The following is a 22,829-nucleotide window of genomic DNA, read 5'->3' as shown; positions in this document are numbered from 1 at the left end:
AAAAAAAAAAAAAAAAAAAAAAAAAAAAAACCAAAGAAAAACAAACCTGAAATGTGGGAGTCTGTCTTACTTCTCAGCAAATACTCTCTTCCCCTAGGGTAGAAGATGGCAGAAAGCCAGTTCCAACTCATTGATTTTTTCCAAATAGAGGTACATGTCACAGGCCTTCAGGTTTTTTTTTTTTTTTCGTTATACCTTCTACCTTCGAGTGGTTTCTTTCAGCTATTACTCATGCATCTGTTGCATATTGCATTATTTTGAGTGGTCTGCTCAACTACCTGGTCATCCTTCTGTGGTTTTTATTGCAGCCTTGCATCAGACAAACCAATAGCATGAGGAAAGATGGAACTCCTTACCCCGTCATCTGCTTTTAGAAAGCAGGTTCCCGTTGCTCCTCTTTCCCTGCGTTATAGTATCTGTTTCACGGTAATTTGGCTTATGATGAAGTGAAGCTTTGGTTTATACTAGGAGCTAGTAGCAATGTTAGGAATTTATGGTGACATCTAGGCCCAGGGAAGAGCAGGACTGGGAAGTGGGGCAGCATCGCATATCCTTTCTTAGCTGGTAGATCTTTTCCGATTGAATACTTGTGAACTACTATGTTGTGTTTTCTTGGGAATGCCCCCCCTGTGTCCAGCCTGGAATGCCACAGGGCACTTATGGGTATTTCTTACCTGTGGTTTTGCTGGCAGTGTAGCTAGCTGTTGTGTGTCCCACTGTCTGGTGAGTGGATAAAGGGCAAATGGGGACTTCGCTAGCAGTCCAGTGTTAAGATTCCGCGCGTCAATGCAGGGGGCACAGTTTCGATCCCTGGTCAGAGAATTAAGATCCCAAATGCCGCAAGTTGTGGCCAAAAAATAAAGAAGAAAATGAGCAAACAGTTAATGTTGAGCCAGGATGCAGCAATTAACAGTAACTGACGAATCTTCAGGGGAATAATAGGCAGCTAAGGCCAAGTTCAGCGAATCATTAGGGAAAGCCAGTTTCAGGAGTCATAGGGCATGGGGTGAGCAGAGCTGAGAGCCACAGAGCTGGTCCTCAGGGCTGGTATGGGGGGGGAGGGTTAACTTAGACCCAGTTCCTAACAACTGTGTGTGCAGTTAGACACAGTTTACACCTTCAGTGGATGACAGTACTGGTGTCACGCTTCCTGGAGCCAGAATAGTCATGTCTTTGACTTGTGAGAACCTTGGATCTCTTTGTGTTCACAGCTGCGTAGGCTAGGACCACGACAGTGGGCAGAGAGGCAAAGTTGTGAGACTCAGGTATGATGGTGCTTTTCTCCCCTTGGTCAAAACGGGCACTGGGCTGTGGATCCGAGGGGTCGCTGCTTTCTAAAACAGTTAAAACATTTTCTTGGATTCTCTTTCAAGTTTAATGTGAGCCATATCATGAGAGGAAGATTGAGTAAATTGATATCAGATGGAAAAATGAACTTGCCCATTGTCTGGGACCTGGGCTGCGTACACAGTCTCAGTCCCCATATTAATCCGTTAATTAGTATGAGAGGACGTACTGTTTTCATTGTTCAGAAAAGTAATACCGCCTGGGATGGTTTCTCAAACTGGCTATGATGGTAGCAGACCAGTTTTTTCCCAATATGACAAAGATTGAGACTCTTATAACAGACAAATACAGATGGATAGGGGGGAAAAAAGATACAGAATACAAGTCCCAGTTTTTTATTACAAGAGCCAGCAGTTGTGAACTGACTCTGAGTTGCTGTGTAAACGTTTCTCAACACTTAGTCTTGAGGAGTGAGCACCTCGCCGGGGGCAACGGTGAATGTCAGCCGACCACACTGGGCAGCGTCTGTGTGAGGCTTATAAGAGGAATGGTGACAAACCGTCATGTCCAGGGTAGAGTGAACAAGGTGGTAAAGGGTTTGCGAGAGTCATTCTCTGAGAAACACCAGTCGAAGTAATATTTGGGAAGGACAGACGGAGGCTCTTCGTGGATGTTTGATGGAGAACTGTGTGTTAGGCGCCTGCCATGCTCCAGGAAAGAAAATGTTCGTCTTTCTGGCTTTGGGGAGAGCCTACTGATGTGGGGGGATTGTTAAAGGAACAGTAGATGCTTGGGTTAAGTTTGTGACAAATACTGAGTGCTGTGAAGGCAGAGTGGTGGGTGATAGGCAGACAGGTAGAGAGTGACCAGAGTTAGGAAGGGAAGGCCTTCCTTGGGGCAGGGTAGATATGCAGGAAGCTGAAGCTGGTGCAGGAGGGATAAGGCCACCTGGCAGAGGGGGCCGGGAGGGTGGGCTGGTGCCAGTAGAGGGACAGTGGGCTCCCAGCACAGAGAGGGAGCTTGAGGGTTCACGGGCAGCTGCATGAGTGCCCTCGAAGAGTGGTACAGCCGGGAGAGTGCAGGTGGGACTGGAGGGACCTTAAAAGTGCGTCTTGGGCTTCCCTGGTGGCGCAGTGGTTGAGAGTCCGCCTGCCGATGCAGGGCACGGGTTCGTGCCCCGGTCCGGGAAGATCCCACATGCCGCGGAGCGGCTGGGACTGTGAGCCATGGCCGCTGAGCCTGCGCGTCCGGAGCCTGTGCTCCGCAACGGGAGAGGCCACAACAGTGAGAGGCCCGCCTACCACACACACACACACAAAAGTGCGTCTAGCGTGAATGCCCATCTGTGGTTCTAGTGGCCTCACCGCGTGGCTGCGCATCTCTGGCCCAGCGCCTCTAGTGATGGCGACTCATTTTCCCTGGCTGTGTGAAAACTCTTCCAGCCCTTGAGTTGAGATCTGTCTCCCTGGAACTTTTACCCATCTATCCTGTTCTGTCCCACTCCCCGAGACCACACAGTGTGCTGCTAATCCATCCTCCTCAGGGCAGGCAGCTCTTCAGATATTTGGAGACCACCGTTTCTCTATGAAGGGTCTCTTCTGTCTGAGTATGTCCATTGCTTCAGCCCTGTGTTATGGGATGTGATTTCAGGTTCCCACACCATCTGCCTACTACAATCTGGTCAGTCACCTCCCTCCTGTCCTCTCTTCTACAGATTTCATCAAAATCTGCTGACTAGGCATAGAGGACCCTATTGGGAGCTCACAGCCTAGTGATGGAGAGGTGGCATTAATCAAGTAATCACAGAAATAAATGTGTAATTATAATTGAGATAAGAGCTGTGACAGAGGAGTACTGTTTTTGTGAAATTCTGTGAAGGGCTGATCCCATCTGGAGGGTCAGGGGAGGATTCTCAGAGTGTTTTCAGAGCTGCAGTAATTGTGTAGGGGAAGGGCAAAAGACTCCAGGTGGAGGAACCAGCTATATGCAAAACGCCCTGCTTCCTTCCATTGTTTTTATCAAAGTGGCGTAGAGCAAGATGACATTGCCACTGTTCTGTACTTGTTTTGGTGTCAGAGTGATCTAAGATCTCAGTAGGGTTTCCCAACCAACCTGGACATTTTTTCTCTCTCCCACTTCTAACTTCTCCTAACTTCTTTTTGTTAAAGGCATTGTCCCTATTTTTCTTCTTTTTTTTTTTTCATTTCTCTTGAACTTTATTATTTTTTTTATACAGCAGGTTCTTATTAGTTATCTGTTTTATACATATTAGTGTATGTATGTCAATCCCAATCTCCCAGCATTGTCCCTATTCTATCTAACATCTGGACCCAAACTTTTAGCCTTTGGTACTTCCTTGTTTAATTCCCGTTTTTACCCAGTCTTCTTATTTGTTAAAATCCTCACTAAGATCGTAGGTGAGTTTTTCCCTTAATGAAATATTTATCTGATCTTGTCTGTTTCTTGCTCAGATATCTTCAAAAGGTGCATATAAACTCCTGATGTAGCCCCTCTGGTAGTATCACCCCAGCCTTTTTTTCCAGCCTTGTGTGCTGTGTTCTTTGCATCCTGTGCTCTGGCCAAATGGGATAACGCTCTGTTCCATGAAGAGAAGAGCCCTCCTCCTACCTGGAGCAGATTTCCTTCTCACTAGCCTCTACCTCTTCCTGCGGAAATATTTTCTTTCCTTCAAAGACCACTTCAGCTGCTGCCTCCTTCGTGAAGCCTCTGCCTTTCCCTATGTGCTGTCTCTCTTCTGGCACCTTGTAATGTCTTGTGACACTTTCCACACTTTGGCCTTGAGTTATAATCCTATGTCCAGGTCATGTTTCAGTCAGCTTCTTCCCCACTAGAACTGAAGCTTCTGAAGTCCCCTTGAGCACAGATACCCAGTAAACAAATGTTTGCCCCGTTGACTGGTGGAGGGGGCGGTGAGCCCAGGATTGCGCAAGACCCTATGATTCATCCTTTTCCAAGGGAGAGTGCAGTTTGCATTTTAGAGATGTGTAATGCTGATTTATAAGCGGTTTACCCTGACTGTGTTTCCAAACCCTCAAGGTGAAATTTAATTGCTGTTGTTTGGTCAGCTTAACTTGAACTCATTTTTAGTTTTAGGAAATTTGTTGCCTGAACTCTGTGGAGATCACTGATAAGGAAGAAACCTGAAGTTTAGACAGACTGACATCTTCGTTGTACTCCACGCCTCTCTCCCCTCAAGGCATTTTTCTGGCCCCGTGGCACCGCTTTCCTCTCCATAAATACTTGGGGGGCTGAGCTCTACCTGCTTCCTATAGTAGCACCTAGAGGTCAGTCATAACTCACACTAATAATAGTTTGGCTTAAGATTCCAGGTAAGTTCCGGGTTCCTGTACCCTGTGTTTTAATGCTAGACACGTAATTGAGAAATCTTCCACCCACTTGTTTAGTGTTTAAATAAATCTTTAAACTACCTTTTTGGAGTTGGAGCCTAAAGGGAAGAGAAAATCTGAACTACATTTGGGGTAAAATTGCTTCTTAGGAAAACATGATTTGCGGCAGTGACTAGGGGCCAGTCCCGGCTTCTGGCTGAGAAGATGTGTCAGTGGCCAGTCCTCCTCCCTCTGCCCTCCATTCCTCTCTGATCCCTCTGCTGACCATGTCTGGATTCCACACTTAGTTTATTTCGTGGATTTGAAAATTAGTTCAGCCCCCTTTTTTACTTGTCACGATATTGGCCTCTCCCGTTGCGGAGCGCAGGCTCAGCGGCCATGGCTCACGGGCCCAGCCGCTCCGCGGCATGTGGGATCTTCCCGGACGGGGGCATGAACCCGCGTCCCCTGCATTGGCAGGCGGACTCTCAACCACTGCGCCACCAGGGAAGCCCGATTTTTTGTCTATTAAATGCTAAAAGTAACATGCTTATTTTGTGCCATATTATCACCATGTGGGTTTTAGTTTAACTCTTGTTTTTCTACTTTTTGATGGTCTGGGAATGTGTAGCTAATTTCTTGGAGTTATATTGAGGTGTGAGGCCCTTCCTTTTGATGTGAGTTATGTTTAGCTGCTGGACAACTGTCCCTTCCCTCTCTCTCCCTCTTCACCTCTTCAGAAATGGCTTTCAGCTTACCAGGCACAGTTTGTCTATTTCTTGATCGAATACTGCTGTTTGCCTGCAGTGGTTGGTTCCTCATCTTTGTCTTACTTTTCGTCCACGCATCTCTTGGTTTGTATCTTTGTCCTGCCTAGGAGCCCTGTTGCTGCCCCAGCACATTTACAATTTGGAAATGTTTAATTGATGGAGGAAGTAGGACCTAGAGCTCAGAATCATAAATGCTGACTTTGACCAGAGAACCTCCTAGTATATCAGCTAGGCCATCTCTTCTTCCTTACTTTGTCTAGTAATTTTCTTTTTCCTATCCATTTTAAGAAGTTCTGCATTTGCTTTTTTAAAAAATGAGGATAGCCGTGCATTCAACTAAATAAGGAAACAAACAAAAAGTCTTCTATTGTAAGGCTTTGAAGTCCTCAACTTGTCATTTAATTGTTACTAAAGCCCTCCATTGATGCAGAAATGCTGTCTTCAGATAGGGTAGGGGTTGCACCTGGATCTGCATGTTTGAGAGGATGCCCGGATGCCAAACTAGAAAAATCCTGTGAAAGAAGTAAAGGATTTCACAGATGTTAGGAGTTAGGTGTGCAGACCCTAAAAAATGTTAAAGGTAGAGCTTGTTACATTGGCAAAGAAAGAGGTTTTACCAGAAGGAGATGAATTATATACCTGAGGACATTTTTGTCCCTGAAATCTTAGAATAACATGGCTCTGGCTTTCTTTTCTTTTTTTTTTTTTGCGGTACACGGGCCTCTCACTGTTGTGGTCCCTCCTATTGCGGAGCACAGGCTCCGGACGCGCAGGCTCAGCAGCCATAGCTCACGGGCCCAGCCGCTCCGCAGCATGTGGGATCTTCCCGGATCAGGGCACGAACCTGTGTCCCCTGCATTGGCAGGCGGACTCTCAACCACTGCGCCACCAGGGAAGCCTGGCTCTGGTTTTCTTATCACCCCACATCACAGCATCCCCAGCCTCCACCTTCCCTATACTAGTTCTTCAGGCTGAGAGCATCCTCCAAAGTCATAAGTTAACATTATTCTCATCTGTCTTAGAATGAGCCAAACGCCCCAGCTCTCAGCCCTCAGAGCCTCCTGTGCCCAGGGCTCCATAATGAAGCACATCAGTGACGCTGACATGCCTGGTGTTCTCCTTTTGTGTAGGGTAGGCGTCTCCCTCCTGATGGGCCCTACGAGCCCTCTTGAGTCGAGAGTGTCGAAGGTAGTGCCGATGTGGAAGCTAAGGTAAAGGTTAGAGCCCCACTTCTGTGGTTGGCTGACCTCTCCTGCTTACGAGCTGAGTTGGGCCTGTTAAGCTCCTCTGTGCCTCTTCCCTGCTGTAAATAATAAGGGACAGCGAGCTGCCTTCTGTGACGTGGGAACCAAAGGCTGAATCTATATCATGCTTCGTACTTTCCTACGTGCTTTCATTTCCCCCACACCTCAGCAGTCACGTTGGTAGGGTAAGTTTTGTCAGGGCATGTTGTAAAAACAGGGAAATGAGGCCCAAATAAGTTCCGTGTGGTCCCCCCATCTTATTAGTGACTAAACTGAAACTCTGACCTGGGTCCCCTCACTTCCTGAACTTTACTGCATGCTCTTCAGCACCTAGACTCCTGACCCATGGCAACTTCTGCTGCAGCTGGTATCTGAGGGGTTCCACATCCACCGGCTTCTGCTGATGGGTGGGCTGTGGATTTCACTGTTACTGTTGCTCTCGTTGCCTTTTGTTTTGCTCTTCATCAGCTCTTCATCTCTAGGGACTGCCTTCCCCCCTTGGGAAAGTTGGTACCACCTCTGAGCCACGTTTGGTACGACGACTAGGAGTTCCTTGGGAGAGTTGCCTGGCAGAGCCCAGGTGGTTAGAGACTCCCCACCTTCTTGTAGCTCACTTTCCGTAGCTACACGAGAGTAAGCTACAAGGAGCAACCTGGCAGCTTACAAATGAAAGGCTGCTGGAGCAACCTTTCATGCCTCGATTTATAAGTGATTAGGTAGCAGTAAATGACTCGGGGCTTTCGGATTCATTTACTGAGTGCCAGCTGTATGCTCGTTGGCGAAGTCATCCCAGACGACTCGGGAATGAGACAGACACATGTAAACGTGGGCTGTAGTTCTCAGCATGATACCGATTTATAGGATGAGCCAGGGTCCTGGGAAAGGACTCACGACACCTGGGGAGTTGAGGCAGGCCGAGGGAGGGGGAAGTGACGTGCGCTTAGGGGGACGCCGTGCTATTCTAGGCAGGAGGGAACAGTTTGTGCATGACGTGACAGCATGCGATATTTTAGGGGACTGGCCCGTTGTTCCATGCGGCTGGGAATTTAGGATACAAGGCGGTCACATGAACTGAGACTCATCGACACTCAATTGTGAAGGGCTAGGTGAGCCGTAGAGCCGGAAGAGCCAGTGAAGGTTTTGACATGATCAGATTCTTTTTGATACCTGTTAATACAGCAACAGATTCCCCCTCAAGAGGGCCAGGTTCACAGGCAGTGAGTGGGGTCTTGGCCGCAGCCTTTATCTCTGGGGTCCGTGGTTCTTCATCACTGTTCGCTGAATCCGGCCACTGCCGTTCCTCTCTACTTCCAGCAAACCAACAACTCTAACGCCTGTTTTCCTTTGTCCACGGAACACAGCATAGTTTTATTAACAGGAGCCAGTCTGCTAGGGAAAGACACTGTGTTTCCCCAGGACGCAGTCCTGTTTCCCAGTTTGTAGCACCCGTGGGGACTCCGAGTGCCTTTACCTCTGCCGTGTGCCCAGTGACTGAAGAGTTTGAATGAGTTTGATTTCATTCCGCTTTTAAATCTGTGAGGTCCAGTGGGCTTTGTTCTGTTCAGTTCTGCCACCACATTTCCGAATCAGACCCTGGTCTGCAGGCGCTTGATTCTCACAGCAGGGGGACTCAATTCTCTGAGGCTCTGGGATGTGGGCGGGTGGCCCCTAAGCAGGGCCCCAGGGCCTCCTTCTTTCTGCCCCACACTTTGCCACCATCCTCTCTCCAAACGTCCTCCGCTCCTCTTTGCCTGGTGCTGTCTCCCCACCTCGCCTTTTAGGATTTATGAATTTCCCGGTTTCCCTGGCCTCACCGTCGCCCTGTGCTTTCCTGGCTCCCACCCCACGCCTTCCTCCCTTTCCGCATTCCTGGCCCTCACACTGGTCCCCTGTTCGAGATAAGAGCCCTGGCTTCAACATAGCCTCACTTAAGTCATGGGTGTTTAATATCGATGCTGTCATTTCCCGAAGACCCCTGCAGGTGTCGAGCACGGTTAAGGGTTTTGCACTTTTGCAGCTGTTTTCTCTCTTTTTTTCCTTACAACAACCCCTGCGACCCCAACATTTTATTATTATTTCTATCTTGTCGATCAGAAAATGGACACATTACAGGGCTCAGGTAGTTAGTCCCGTTCGGAAAACCACAGTCAGTGAGACCTCGCGCCGGGGGCCCCCACATCTCAGGTCTCTTTGAATCCAGAGTCTGGGCTCTTATCCTGGCTGTGGACCCAGCCTACTGTGTTCATCGGTCAGGAGCCTCCTCTCCCCTTTTTCTTGAATAAACAAATAAATTCAAGTTTTTAAAATTGAGGTATACATATAGAAAAAAAATGTATACACATCGTGTGTATAGCCCAGTGACTTTGCACCAAGAGCACCTGAAAAACCCCTTCCCGTGCCCCTTCCAGTCTCTAGGGGAACCACCGCCCCAACTTCTTATACCAGAGGCGAATCCTGCCTGGGTTTGAACTTCTGTAAACGCAGTTGTACCAGATGCATCCTTTTGTGGCTGGTCTCTTTCTGAATTCAGGCTTGAGAGATAGTTATAAATGTACACTATCCGTTTATAAATTCGCCCTCCTGGTTGATCTTACTTTCCCTAGTTCCTCAGTCAGTAAAGAGGGTAAGTTTCCTTCTGGGATCTCTTGAACGTTGTCACGATGCGCCATCAATGTGGACTTTCTCAAAGACGTTTGTGTGCTTCCCGGAAGTGAATAACAGATTCCAAGCTGTCTTGTTTGCTCCCCTGGTTTTTCCTTCCTGTGGGTCCCTCTGTGAGCCACACCCGCCCTGTGCCTCACTGGGGTTTGTTCATTCGATTAGGCCCTCCAGCACAGCAGACAGCGCCAGCTTCCTCCTGTATTAACAGCCATATGGGTTTCCCCTGGGACAAACGAATGTTCACAGCTTGTGGCAGCAGTTCGCTGCACTGTGAATCAATTTTAAACTGCCTAAGTATGATGATCACAGACCTCCTGTGCAGTTTGAAGAAGAGGACACCTAGGGGAGAGGTGGGTATCTTCCAGAGACAAGCATACAGCTCTCTGTACTTCGTGCATCTATTTTAATCTGGAACATTTAACTCTATAATAAGCAGAGTTCCAGTTGAAGCGAGATAAAATTTCCTTCCCCTAAAAATCAGGAATTGCTAAAAGGGTACCTGACGGAAACTGCCCACCTAGAGGTACCCACCTTGATTTATGGCGAACAGAAGAACTAACCTTCGCGTCTGCCATTTTCCTCACAGCACAGAAAGCTTTAAGAGGCAAGTTCTCTCCCCACGTTTACCACCGTTCATTTGTTATTTTCAGACCCAGGTCGTGGTGCCTGATATCTGGGTCACATAATTTAGAATGTGAATAGACTTAAACCCCAGTTCTTGTGGTCTTATCTTCAAGGGCAATAATACGATGCTATTTGATTCCAACTCCAAATATCCTATAATAAATGGCATAGGTTCAATTAAGTGTAATGTGCATGTATTGAAGTATCATGTGGGCTTGATACATAACTAAGGACACTAAAGGATACTGTGAGCTAAAAATAGGAGATATAATAACGAAAAAGAAACTCACAGATGTGGAGAACAAACTAGTGGTTACCAGTGGGGAGAGGGAAGAGGGAGAGGGATAAGTAGGGGTAGGGGATTAAGAGTTACAGACGATTATGTATAAAATGATCTGCAAGGATATATTATTGTACAACACAGGGAATATAGCCAATATTTTATAATAACTACGAATGGTATTATTTTATGAGTATATTATATTTTATAATTATAAAATATATTTTATTATAAAATAATAATGAGTATTATTTTATAATAACTATAAACTCACAACCTTTAAAAGTTGTGAACCACTGTATTATATGCCTCTAACTTATATAATGTTGTACATCAAATATACTTCAGTATGAAAAAATAGGAGATTTAGCGGTTTGGTACTAAACCAAACCCTTGACGTAAGGGCTTTGAGCTGTAGTTGTTTTATATGCATATTTATTTTCTAGGACATTCTTTGTGGTTCCCATTATGTGTACTCAGTCAAAATTAAGAGTAATGTTAAGGATTTGGGCCAAATAGCTGTATAAGATTAATTACTGGAACCAGTTTGCCAGGAGATAACGTATCTAAAATTGTGTCCTTTGGTCAGGGAGAAGGGGAAGTTCTTTTAAGAATCTTTTCATATATTTCATATTTTGTTTTGTTTTGTTCTTTAAATTTTATTTATTTATTTATTTTTGGCTGTGTTGGGTCTTCGTTTCTGTGCGTGGGCTTTCTCTAGTTGTGGCGGGCGGGGGCCACTCTTCATCGCGGTGCGCAGGCCTCTCACTGTCGCGGTCTCTCCTGTTGTGGAGCACAAGCTCCAGATGTGCAGGCTCAGTAGTTGTGGCTCACGGGCCTAGTTGCTCTGCGGCATGTGGGATCTTCCCGGACCAGGGCTGGAACCTGTGTCCCCTGCATTGGCAGGCAGACTCTCAACCACTGTGCCACCAGTGAAGCCCGATATTTTGTTTTTATAGAAGGAAAATAACAGGATGTATTTTATTTTCAAGCTAAGGAAGTATGTGGTTTTATATGCAGGCAGGTAGAAACCTGATAACTTCTATCAGTTTTAAGTTTTGTGCATGCTTAGTTATTTTTCAAAATTTGAGTTAGCATTAAAATGAAAATGTAAGTTCTGTATTAATGCCCAAGGTCTTTAGGATCTGTAAAGGGACTGCAAGGTGCCACTGATAAATTCCAGAAAGGGCCCAGACTTATTCCAGAAGGTTATGGGAGGGAGGAAGCCCTACGTACTTCATTTATTGTTTATGTATGCAGACCTATAGAAAAGTTTTAATGTTGAACTTCTAGATCACCGAGTGATGCTTTGGATAAGAAGAAAGTGAAAGCAGTGGTCTTCAAAGTGCCTAGTTCAGATGTGGGTGGGAAATAAAACGTTAGCACTCCTATATCTTCCATCCTCTACAGGGTCTTTTCTTTGTGCGTGCTTTCTAGTATCTGTAGTATATGAGTGCTTGGAGTTTAAATAATTAGATTGTTAGAGAAAAAATATGCGTTAAGATTTTAGTGTAGAAACAGAAGTGTGCACTAGGATTAGGTTTGTTTGTATTTAACAGGGAAGAAAATAATAGCTTAAGTAAAATAGAAGTTTATTTCTCTCTCCCATAAAAGATACTGGCTGTCAGTAGCCCAGGGCAGGTATCACAGCCCCAGTGATACAGCCCCAGGTCTCACAGTGTCACCAGGACCTCTCCATTCTATCTTTCTGTTCTGTCCCCCTCAGCAATTGAGTTCCATCTTCAGAGTCACCTTGTGGCCCAGAAACGCTGCTGGAGCTCCAGTCATCTTGCTCATAGTTCAGGTAGCAAGAAGGAGGAAGAGAAGAAGGAAGGCACTCTCCCCTCCCTCTTTTAAAATTCTTTTTCTTTTTTTAAATTTTTTTTTTTTTTTTTTCCCGGTACGCGGACCTCTCACTGTTGTGGCCTCTCCCGTTGCGGAGCACAGGCTCCGGACGCGCAGCCGCTCTGCAGCATGTGGGATCTTCCCAGAACGGGGCACAAACCCGTGTCCCCTGCATCGGCAGGCTGACTCTCAACCACTGCGCCACCAGGGAAGCCCCTTTTTTTAAATTAATAAACTTATTTTTTAGAACAATTTTAGGTTCACATTCAGCAAAATTGAATGGAAAGTACAGGTAGTTTCCATGTCCCTCAGGGTCCCCTTTCTTTCAAGTTATGAACCAAGTGCCGCCCAGCACCTTCTGCCTACATCTCGTCGGTCAGCACATGGGCATACCTGGCTAGAGCAACGCTGGGAAGAATAGTCTTTTAGTTGAAAGCTTTGCTACCTTCGATAAAACTGGGCTTTGTGGCCAAAGTAGACAGGGAGGTTGTTGAGGAGGAAACTTCAAGTCTTGTCACAAAGCCATTTGATGTAAGAGAATCTCTTTATTATTTTCTGTTAATTATGCAAAAGAGAGTTTAAGTACAAGCCTTAAACTGGTACGTTTAGAAAGCTGTTTTTGTTTGTTGATGTTGAAATACGTGGTTTACCATGTGTAATCATTATGAGCTCTCAAGTGCTTCATCTTAAGCATCAAAAATAATCATTTTAAATTATACTAAGGAATCATACAATTATACAGGGTACAAGAAGGAAGTATTTTATGTTAATTTGGAAGCACATGTAATGTTTTTTAACAGGATTTGAAGGAATGCCTTACGGAATGAAGAGCACAGTTTAAAAATCTTTAAAAAGTTTTTAAAAAAGCATTTAATATATGTCTTTTTTAACACACTGGACTTTGGCTGTTATTTATTTCGTTTGTTTCATCAGTAAACACTTCAACTTATACTGATTTCAAAAGGAAGTCGTGGCAAGAATCTTTGCTCTGTCTTTCTCATAGAAGCGTGCTGCGGTAGGGACTAATTGCTTTATGATAAGTGTTTTTTCTGTCTCCTCTCCCGTTCTTCTCTCTTCTCCCTAACCATCCCCTCCCCAAAAGCGCATACTCCTTCCACGTTACTGCGGATGGTCAGATGCAGCCTGTCCCCTTCCCCCCGGACGCCCTCATTGGCCCCGGCATCCCCCGCCACGCTCGCCAGATCAACACCCTGAACCACGGGGAGGTGGTGTGTGCGGTGACCATCAGCAACCCCACGCGACACGTGTACACGGGCGGCAAGGGCTGCGTCAAGGTCTGGGACATCAGCCACCCCGGCAACAAGAGCCCCGTCTCTCAGCTCGACTGTCTGGTGAGTGAGAAGGAGCTGGTGCACAAGGGTAATTTCCTCCTGGAGTCTCAGTAAGGAAATCGCTGTTGGGGCCTGGGTTTTATTCCCATTATGAGGAAATGGAAGCCCATTCTGTTTCCTGTGTTAGCTATTTAGCTCTCCCCACTCTCTCCCCTCAGCGCGAAGGTTTCATTTGTTGCTGTTTCAGTGGTTAAATCCCAGAGTTGATGGATTTCTCTTAAAACATATTTTAACAGTAGTTTACAGAAGCGGTTCTTGTTTGAATGTGTATTCAGAAGGGGGTTTCCCGTTTAATGGATGGAGTGCAGCTAGGCCTAGACTCTGAGCCCTGCACTCCCCTCGACTTTTAATTTCCCTACAGCCTTTGGATAAATATTGAAGAGTAAACATTTGATAACGTGGCATAAAACCATTCTGAACAGGGTCTGTGTTTTCAGGGAGACCTGGCTGAGTTTTATGACCTTAACTTTACGAACGAGTTACTAGATCGCACTGCAAGAAATCAGGGCAGCCTTCAGCAGAACGGGGGTGGTGGGAATGCTTCCCCGCCTCCCCCCAGCCAATACCGTGTTGCATTTTTCAGGATCATAGAATACATCAGGACATGTTCTCTACACAGTAGCCACAGGATTTACACATCACGTACCATTGGCCTTAAGTGGACTATAGGCCGCCCTGCCCCTGTAGGGTGTCTGCCTGCACTTTGCTTCGGCATATGGTACACTTTACCTGCTGCCCCCCCTGGCAAGTGGCAAGGATTCCTGAGAGGGTGTTTCCAAAACGAAGACTGACTGTGTTTTTGAGACGAAAAGCCTCTTTGGGCTAGTTCTTGGGTTTTTTTTTTTTTTTTGCAATCAAATAACTTAAAAATATATCCATTAATGAAAGTTAAACATAGGGAAAGATACTTAAACATCTTACGGGAACACCCAAACAAGCTTTTTGGCAACCCAATGGTAGGCGAGTTTTGTAACACTCATCATCTTTTTTGAAATTACATTGCTTAAAGTTTCTCTAATCTTTGAACAATAGGCCATGGTTAAAGCATACTAAAGACTCTGACTGTATCTGTTTGGGTCAAAGGATAGCAGTTATTTCTTTGTTGGAGAGGGCGGGGGTCATTTTAGGTCCCACCTCCCTTTTCTAATGTGTTGGTTTTGAGGGAGAGATGCCTTTTTTTTTTTTTTTTTTGCCATACGCGGGCCTCTCACTGTTGTGACCTCTCCCGTTGCGGAGCACAGGCTCTGGACGCGCAGGCTCAGCGGCCATGGCTCACGGGCCCAGCCGCTCCGCGGCATGTGGGATCTTCCCGGACCGGGGCACGAACCTGTGCCCTGCATCGGCAGGCGGACTCTCAACCACTGCGCCACCAGGGAAGCCCAGATGCCTTCTTTTATTCATTTTTTTGGCCTTTGGATTGAGAGGCTTAAATATCACAGCAGCCATGTTACAACTTGAGAAAGCAGCTGTGTTCAAGTCTCAGACAAGGATCCATTTGGCTAATAAAGACACAGTACAAGCCTTAGGCAGAAACTTAAGAGTAATGAAAACCAAAGCATAGGTAGTATGTCTGCAGTTTCCAAATAGTAAATAACGGAGGCTGATGAGGTCAAAGATTTATAAACTAGCTGTGAAAAGTGGTTTCTTTGTAAAGAAGTACATGTACCCTTACCTTACATCCCCTGATCATCTCAGTTCCGTCTACTCAGCAGGAAATTGGGCTTCGGTGGCAGTTATATCTAAGCCTTCACACATGCTGAGCAATCCTGTGAGTTTGCTTTGTTTACGACTTCAGAGGAGCCAGGGGCCATCAGATGCTGATCTTTACTACAGAACGCTTGCTTTGGTAGTGTCCACGAAATACCACTTTTTAAGTCAACAACGGAGACAGCAGTTAGAGAACATGGCATTGTTACCGCTTGGTCATGCATTATAACAGTTGAATTATGTTTATTTCACAGAACAGGGATAACTACATCCGTTCCTGCAAATTGCTCCCTGATGGCTGCACTCTCATAGTGGGAGGGGAAGCCAGTACCCTGTCCATTTGGGACCTGGCGGCTCCCACCCCGCGCATCAAGGCAGAGCTGACGTCCTCGGCCCCCGCCTGCTACGCCTTGGCCATCAGCCCCGACTCCAAGGTCTGCTTCTCATGCTGCAGCGACGGCAACATTGCCGTGTGGGACCTGCACAACCAGACGCTGGTGAGGTGAGCAGGGGTGGTTTCCTGAGTGGGGCTTCCCTGCTTGAGTACCTGGGTCAAAAGGCCCCCTAGGGCTTCCCTGGTGGCGCAGTGGTTGAGAGTCAGCCTGCCGACTCAGGGGACAGTGTTCGTGCCCCGGTCCGGGAAGATCCCACATGCTGCAGAGCGGCTGGGCCTGTGAGCCATGGCCTCTGAGCCTGCGCGTCCGGAGCCTGTGCTCCGCAACGGGAGAGGCCACAACGGTGAGAGGCCCGCGTACCGCCCAAAAAAAAAAAGAAAAAAAGGCCCCCTGTTACCCCTGCTTCTCTGCCTGCCCCCAGGCTCAGCCCACATGTGCCAGGCTTGGATCTGGGTGTCAGTACCGTATCACCGCCCTCAGAGGGCTTACGGTCTTGTGGCCACGCTTGGGTGTCACCCAGGCTTTATATTTACCTCCCTAATGTTCCCATTCTTCAGCCACGTACACATGCCAGATTTGTTTAAAAAACATTCCTGGCTTTTGCCAAGGGGCAGCATACCATGGATTAGATGGAGGTACAAAAGGTCCTCAATACTAGATGTTTTTGGCTTTGCCTAGAACCTCGTATGTGCGCACAGGAGCCAGCTGATAAAGGATGACAGAAAATCAACAAAAGGACATTAGAAGAGGAGATTCCACGAATTTCACCCACAAAATGGTTTTAGAGTAGCTGTGTTTCTCAATAACTAAACAAGCTCTGTCCAGGGGTCATTTCACCCAGGAAGGAGCCCAGCTGCTTGGAATCTGCCAGCTTTGTGTCCCTCCTCGGCTCTGGCCAGCTCACTCCCTCTGGCTGAGTCGGTGCTCACATCAGGGATGTTAGAGAAAAGTCTTTAGAAAAGGAAGAACTAGTTAAACATCTACGGCAGAACGGGCCTGTGTTTCGCCCTTTCGTGTCACAGTTCATCTTCGCTCAGGAACACTGTTCATGGTGCCTTTTTAGACTTGGAGGTTACTTAGCAGGGCTCCTCCCGTGCTTCCGGGCCCAGAGCTGGAGGGAAGGGACGGGCTGTGGGGTTGATTTTAGCAGCTCCCTCTTTCTTCAGCCGTTTCTGTAGAAATCCACTAAGTGTCACCAAACCAGGCTCTGTCCCTGTGTGTCGGTGACAGTGTGGTTATTTTTCTTGTCACTCTCCGGGCAGCTCAGAGAGTGAGCAAAGTGAACACACGGAACCAAGCCAACAGCCCCTTCAAACTTTCAGCCTAGCAAGTGTCGGCTGTTTTTTCTTTTCTTCCTGCTTTTTTCTTTTTTAAACTTAATAAATAGCTCTCCCAAAATATTCATTCGAAGTGCTTTTCAAATATTCATCTCTTTAATCCTTGTCGCTTCTGCACTGCTGTTATCCTGATGTTATCGTGGAGGAGCTGTAATGGGGCCCAGGCACTCTGCCCTCTTGTATGTTCTGGGCCCCTGCTCTGTGCTGGCCCCCAGGGAGTAAGTACCTGTTGGATACATTGGCCTGCTTCACACATCTCTCTCTCTCTCAGTTTGGACAGGCCACACGTGGCTAGCGGCCACTCTGTGTGACAGGGCAGTACGGAGTCTCCTGAATATCTTTGTATCTGCTGTGACCCAGCACGTTCTGAACAGCCCTAGGATCTGCGTTCTAGGAGCCTGACCTGAGGGTAGCGCTGAGATAAGTGGACGGAGGGATGGAGGGACACCCACGAAGAGCTTAGGTCAGCAGAGAAACACAGTTGTTTTCAAGAAGTCAAAGTATTTCATGAGTTTCAGAGGTAAAAAAAAAATTCAGAGGATGAAATGAAGAGGAGGTCCCTGGGTTTCACGAGCTGTTTGAGGACGGAAAAGCAGCACTTTGGAAATGTGGGGCAGGACTGCTCCAGACCAGCGGGAAAGCCTTGGGTGCAGGCTGGGACGTTTGAGGCAGAGAGTTGGAGTGCATGGGGGAGAGGACCAGGATGGAAGCTCTGAGTAGTTTTCAGGGAAGAGATTTTTGGAGTGATGGTTCACATCTTGTCTCAGAATTCAGGGCAACAGTGGTGCTCTTGTCTTTTCCTCCATGCCGTTTAAATTCCAAGCTCAGCTTTAAAGTTGGGAGCTCTGCGGGAATACTAAGGTAATAGGAAGGAGAGGCGGTGGAAACTTTTCTCCGGGCGTTGAAATTTCCAAGCAGTTCTCTCATGGATTCTGCCTGGTTCGCCATCCTGATCAGACCTCGGAACACTTCTCACCTGTTCCAGTCACTCCTCTGCCAGCTCCCTCTTGGCCTGCAAAACCAGGTCCACGACTCCCATGCCACCAGCCCCGTGGTGGCTTACGTCAACCTCCCCATGGCAAGCCCTGCCTGGGGCCTGGCAGAGCATCGCACTCAGCAAATCCCTGTTGGCTGGTTGTCCTTGGTAGTGGTTCTTTGCTTTTTGTTTGTTTGTTTGTTTGTTGAAGTATAGTTGATGTACAGTGTTGTGCTAGTTTCTGCTGTACAGCAAAGTTACACATTCTTTTTTTTTATATTCTTTTCCATTATGGTTTATTCCAGGAGTTTGGATAGAGTTCCCTGTGCTAGACAGTAGGACCTTGTTGTTTATCCATTCTAAATGTAATATTTTGCATCTGCTAACCCCAGACTCCCAGTCCATCCCTCCCAGCCCCCCACCCTTGGCAACCACAAGTCTGTTCTTTGGTGGTGGTTTCTGACTGAGGCACGAGGTTCCCCTTTAAGAGAACAACAGCCTTGTGCTCAGATTTGAGGGCAGGACCGTGCCCAGGGGTCAGTCAGCAATCAGCTCTGTCTCGGCCCCACACCTCTGAGTCAGGAGGCCGGCATGCCCCTTTGTCTCCAGGAGTCCAGATTTCCTAACGTGGGGCTCTTTCGAATAGAAGACGCGAGGCTGAGTAAATACATGAGCTCATGCTTTGTTGGCACGAAGGGCACTGCGGTGTTACTCACTCATGAAAATGGGAGTGCTCCTCGGCCCTGGGCTGGTGATGTGGTGATTCAGGCCTGCACAGTTATAGGCCAAGCCTGCTTCTTTCTTTAAGGAATACACTTGGGATTTTGTGTGTTTGTCTTTTTTTCCCCCACTTTCACACTTAAAACACTTTTCCAGACCTAGGAGGAATTTTACCTTCCAGACAGATTTGTAAGAATAGCTGTAGGAGTGTATTTAACTTCTCCTGTGTGGTGACCTAAAACGGCATTCCATTTCTTCAGCACTTGGATCATGAAAAAAGGAAAAGAAAGTCTGCAGGTGCCGTTTCCTCTCCTCCTCGGGGGGAAGGTTGGTTTGATCTTGCACATCAGCAGACACCGAGGAGATGACACACGCACAGCGAGTCCAAAACTAACAACACAACAGTGTTTACCTTGAGCTCTGGCAGGAAATCATTATTCAATCTGGTTTGTTTTATCAGGCAATTCCAGGGCCACACAGACGGGGCCAGCTGTATTGACATTTCTAACGATGGCACCAAGCTCTGGACGGGCGGCTTGGACAACACGGTCCGGTCCTGGGACCTGCGCGAAGGGCGGCAGCTGCAGCAGCACGACTTCACCTCCCAGGTGTGCACTCGTGCACGTGACATTTTAGAGACCTGGTTTTGTGAAATATGTGAGAGACTTCAGTGGCAATTCATTGACCACATGACAGAGTCACTTTTACTCTGAATTAGATAACTAAAAATTTTGTTGTTTAAACAGAAACAGACATGGATTTAATTTGAGATACACACACACACGCACACACACACACACACACACACACACACACACAAATTACCCTGAAACACTTAGACTGGTTTTTAAAATGCTGTAGGTTAAGACGTGTTAGTTGTTTTACTTGTATATGAGTTTGTTTCAGGACTTTGTGCCATGAAGAACATACAGGGTCTGATCTGTTGTCCATCTAATGTGGGGGTGAGAAATGATTTTATTCACATATAAAGAGACCTTGAGAAATATGCAAGGATATCACAAGGAGTAGAGAAAAATCATAACAGCTCTGCAAGTTGATTCATTTTGCTTAAATCAGGGAGCTTAAAAAATACAGCGGTATCTCAGTTGATGCCCATTTTATTACTCATCCCTTAGACACTGGACTCATGGGTGACTCGATTTATGGAGTTTTGAAATGATATAAAAATGGCAACTTTGTGGATTGTGGAGCTTATTCAGATGTCAAGTGTCTGAATCTAGGCCTGTTTGGGGAAAGATAGTGCACGCCATTTTAAGTGTTTTCTGTTGATGGTGGAATTGTTCTTTTTATCGTGACTTATTTACTTACTTTTTTTTCTTTAATAATTCCAGTCAGAAAAATAGGACAGAAATGGAAAACAACTATACATGCAACTAAATTTCATGTCAAAATTTTGTTGAGTTTCTTATAGTCTTCCCTGTTCCCTTCCAGCCCTGTTCCCATTATGGGTAGGATCCTACTTTTGGTCTGCCCTTTTTTAAAACTTCTTATGGAAAATTTCAAATATATTCAATATATGAGAACAGAGAATGTTCAAGCATATATGAAAGTACAGAGAATTATATGATAAACCACATATGCCCATCACCCAGCTTCAACAGTTACTAACACACGACCAGTCTTGTCTCATCTGTTATCCCTGCCCCCAAACACTGGATTATCTTTAAGTAAATCCCAGACGTTATATCATTTCATCCATAAGTATTTCAGTTAGTATCTGTAAAAGATAAGGAACCCTTTCAAACAACACACAGAATACCATTATTATTAAGAATAATTTCTTGATTTTATCACCCATGACATAAGTGTTGCAGTTGTTTTTATTTTTTTCCAACTGTTTCATAAAGGCCTTTAACAGTTGAGTTATCTGGGTTGGCATGGTTGTCCTGTAGACTTTGCCTTTGCTTATTACCTCCTCCTGTTCTTGCTAGTTTTTCCCCTTTTCTTGTTGTCTGTTCACTTCCTAAGTCTATTGGGCAGAATACTCAGTGAGCCTCTTCTGCTTCTTGTAGATATTCTCCCTTGGTTATTGCCCAACTGGGGAGTGGCTGGCCGTGGGCATGGAGAGCAGCAACGTGGAAGTTCTCCACGTGAACAAACCTGACAAGTACCAGCTGCATCTCCACGAGAGCTGTGTGCTCTCCCTGAAATTTGCTTATTGTGGTGAGTTCAACGGAAAGGAAACCGGGAAATGTTGATGGCCTAAATGGAAAATACTTCTAAAAAATATAGTGGAGATGATATCTGGAAAAAATGTTGTTCTCTGAGCAGCTGGATGCAGTAATTCTGTTGTCTTAAAATGTCCCTCAGAGCATAGGGATGTCTGTTTTCGTCCATTTCCCTGAGTTGGGAAAAGTCAGCAGGTGATAGAATTGCCTAATACAAAGTTTTGACACATGTTTGTTTTCAGCAGGGAGTGTCAGGGGTGTGGGTGGAGGCAACCCCTCTGAGAGGGGTTGGTGGGAGTTTATAGAAAAATGAGGCAGGAGCAGAGGAAGTTGCTATGAACTGACCGGGATGAGCAGCCCATGGGCAGAGAAGGGAACACTTAGCTGCACCCAGACCGTTACACTCTGCAGTGAGGATAATGAGGGAAGAAGTTCATGGGGGGTCAAATATTTATTCACGAGATGGATGGATGGATGGACGGATGGATGGACAGATGGATGGACGGACGGACAGATGGATGGACGGATGGACAGATGGATGGATGAATAGCTATCACATATTGACCATCCTATGTGCCATATGTGCTGTCTGCCGTTTAACTTAGATTCATCATTTAATCCTTCCTAGTCCCATTTTATCATAAAGAAACTAACAGAAGACAACTTCATTGACTGACTATTCGAGGACCCACTGCATGCTCGGTGTGAAGCTACCTGTCATGTATCCGGTGGCTAACGGGACTGACATGGTTCCTGCCACCGCTTTGATTAAACCCAAGATCACAGATGGTTCACAGTGGAGCCCAGATTTAAAACCTGCTGTGTCTATTCATGTCATGGCCCAACCCCTTGGACATGATAGTTCATGATTAAAAATGCTCTGAGTTTGATTAAGCCCAAGTAGCTAATAGTATAGCAGGAATTCTAATCTAGTTAAGCCACAACCACATGTTCCTTTGCTAATTCTAGGTAAATGGTTTGTGAGTACTGGAAAAGATAACCTCCTCAATGCTTGGCGGACACCCTACGGAGCTAGCATATTCCAGGTAAGTCCGTGCTCCTTACATAGAATGACAGACAGTTGGACCACAGCATTGCTGATGACGCCAGAAGTGAAGGTGCCTTGTTGGGAGCAGGGTCCTGAGCATCTCTGTTCCACATTAAACACATGTCCGTTGTTTTCTCTTCCAGTCCAAAGAGTCCTCATCCGTGCTCAGCTGTGACATCTCTGTGGATGATAAGTACATAGTCACTGGCTCAGGGGACAAGAAAGCTACAGTCTATGAAGTCATCTACTGAAAACATTATGTGGTTTAACGTTTATAGTTGAATTGGGCCAAAATGTTTTGAATTTGTAGAAATAGAAAAGTTGTAACTTTAAAAACACAAAAACCTGTTTCCAAACCTTGACACAAAACTACTTTGCGTCTACAAAGAGGAGGCAGTGAGCACATCAACAGAAGGTCACCTACCTACCTAGACCAAATGGAGCACCGAGGCAAAGTGGACAGAGGGGTGAGGGTTGTGGGCTTGAGGAATGGAGCCCGCTGACCCGGGCAGAGTCCATCCTTTTCTTTCTGTGAGATCTGCCGAGATTACCTTTCTGTTCCTTGCCGTTCCCCTCCTGTCTGTCCGTGGTAGAGCAGTGGTGTCTCCAATGAACTTGTTTCCTCGTTTTGCATCTTGTGAAATGTTTTTTTGTATTTTTGTTGAAGGTTAAACATTTGTATAAATTGTAAATATATTTGGTTTATTACAGTAAAGGCTTTAGTACCAATAAGTGGTTTTCCTTCTCCTCCTTCATTGTTTTTATCAACGCTTTGGGATCGTTGGTGCGGGTTCTATAAGCAAAGTTCAAACATTTGTAGAGGAAGTTTTAAAGTGCACTTCTTATTTTATAAATATATTTTGTCACGGACTCCCACTGCACTAGAACCTAATTAACAGTTCTGAGTTAACCAGGAAGTCAAGACTAGGAATAATGAGTAACCGGAGGTTTATTAACGACGATTTTATTTGGGAAGCAAAAATAACTTTGCCAAGATTCATTCTTTTGTTTGGATACTGTTGTGATTCAAGGTCACAAATTAAAGCT

At 46.0% G+C, this 22,829-nt stretch overlaps 1 protein-coding gene across 2 annotated transcripts in view; it reads left to right on the top strand.

Annotated features, from left to right (window-relative positions):
- Nucleotides 1–22,508, top strand: part of LOC112411741 (transducin-like enhancer protein 1) — an 88,722-nt gene extending 66,214 nt beyond the window's left edge. For both annotated transcript variants that reach the window (XM_024763031.1, XM_024763032.1), the window contains exons 15-20: nt 13,161–13,410; nt 15,372–15,619; nt 19,006–19,153; nt 20,579–20,729; nt 21,704–21,780; nt 21,926–22,508. In XM_024763031.1, the coding sequence (XP_024618799.1) occupies nt 13,161–13,410; nt 15,372–15,619; nt 19,006–19,153; nt 20,579–20,729; nt 21,704–21,780; nt 21,926–22,033 (982 nt within the window). In that variant the 3' untranslated portion in view covers nt 22,034–22,508. The remainder of the gene's footprint in view (nt 1–13,160; nt 13,411–15,371; nt 15,620–19,005; nt 19,154–20,578; nt 20,730–21,703; nt 21,781–21,925) is intronic.
- The last annotated feature ends 321 nt before the right edge of the window (nt 22,509–22,829 follow it).

This window comes from Neophocaena asiaeorientalis, unplaced genomic scaffold (assembly GCF_003031525.2).
Source record: "Neophocaena asiaeorientalis asiaeorientalis breed wild unplaced genomic scaffold, Neophocaena_asiaeorientalis_V1.1 scaffold449, whole genome shotgun sequence".
Classification (NCBI taxonomy): domain Eukaryota; kingdom Metazoa; phylum Chordata; class Mammalia; order Artiodactyla; family Phocoenidae; genus Neophocaena; species Neophocaena asiaeorientalis.
This window is presented reverse-complemented; position numbering and strand designations above follow the sequence as displayed.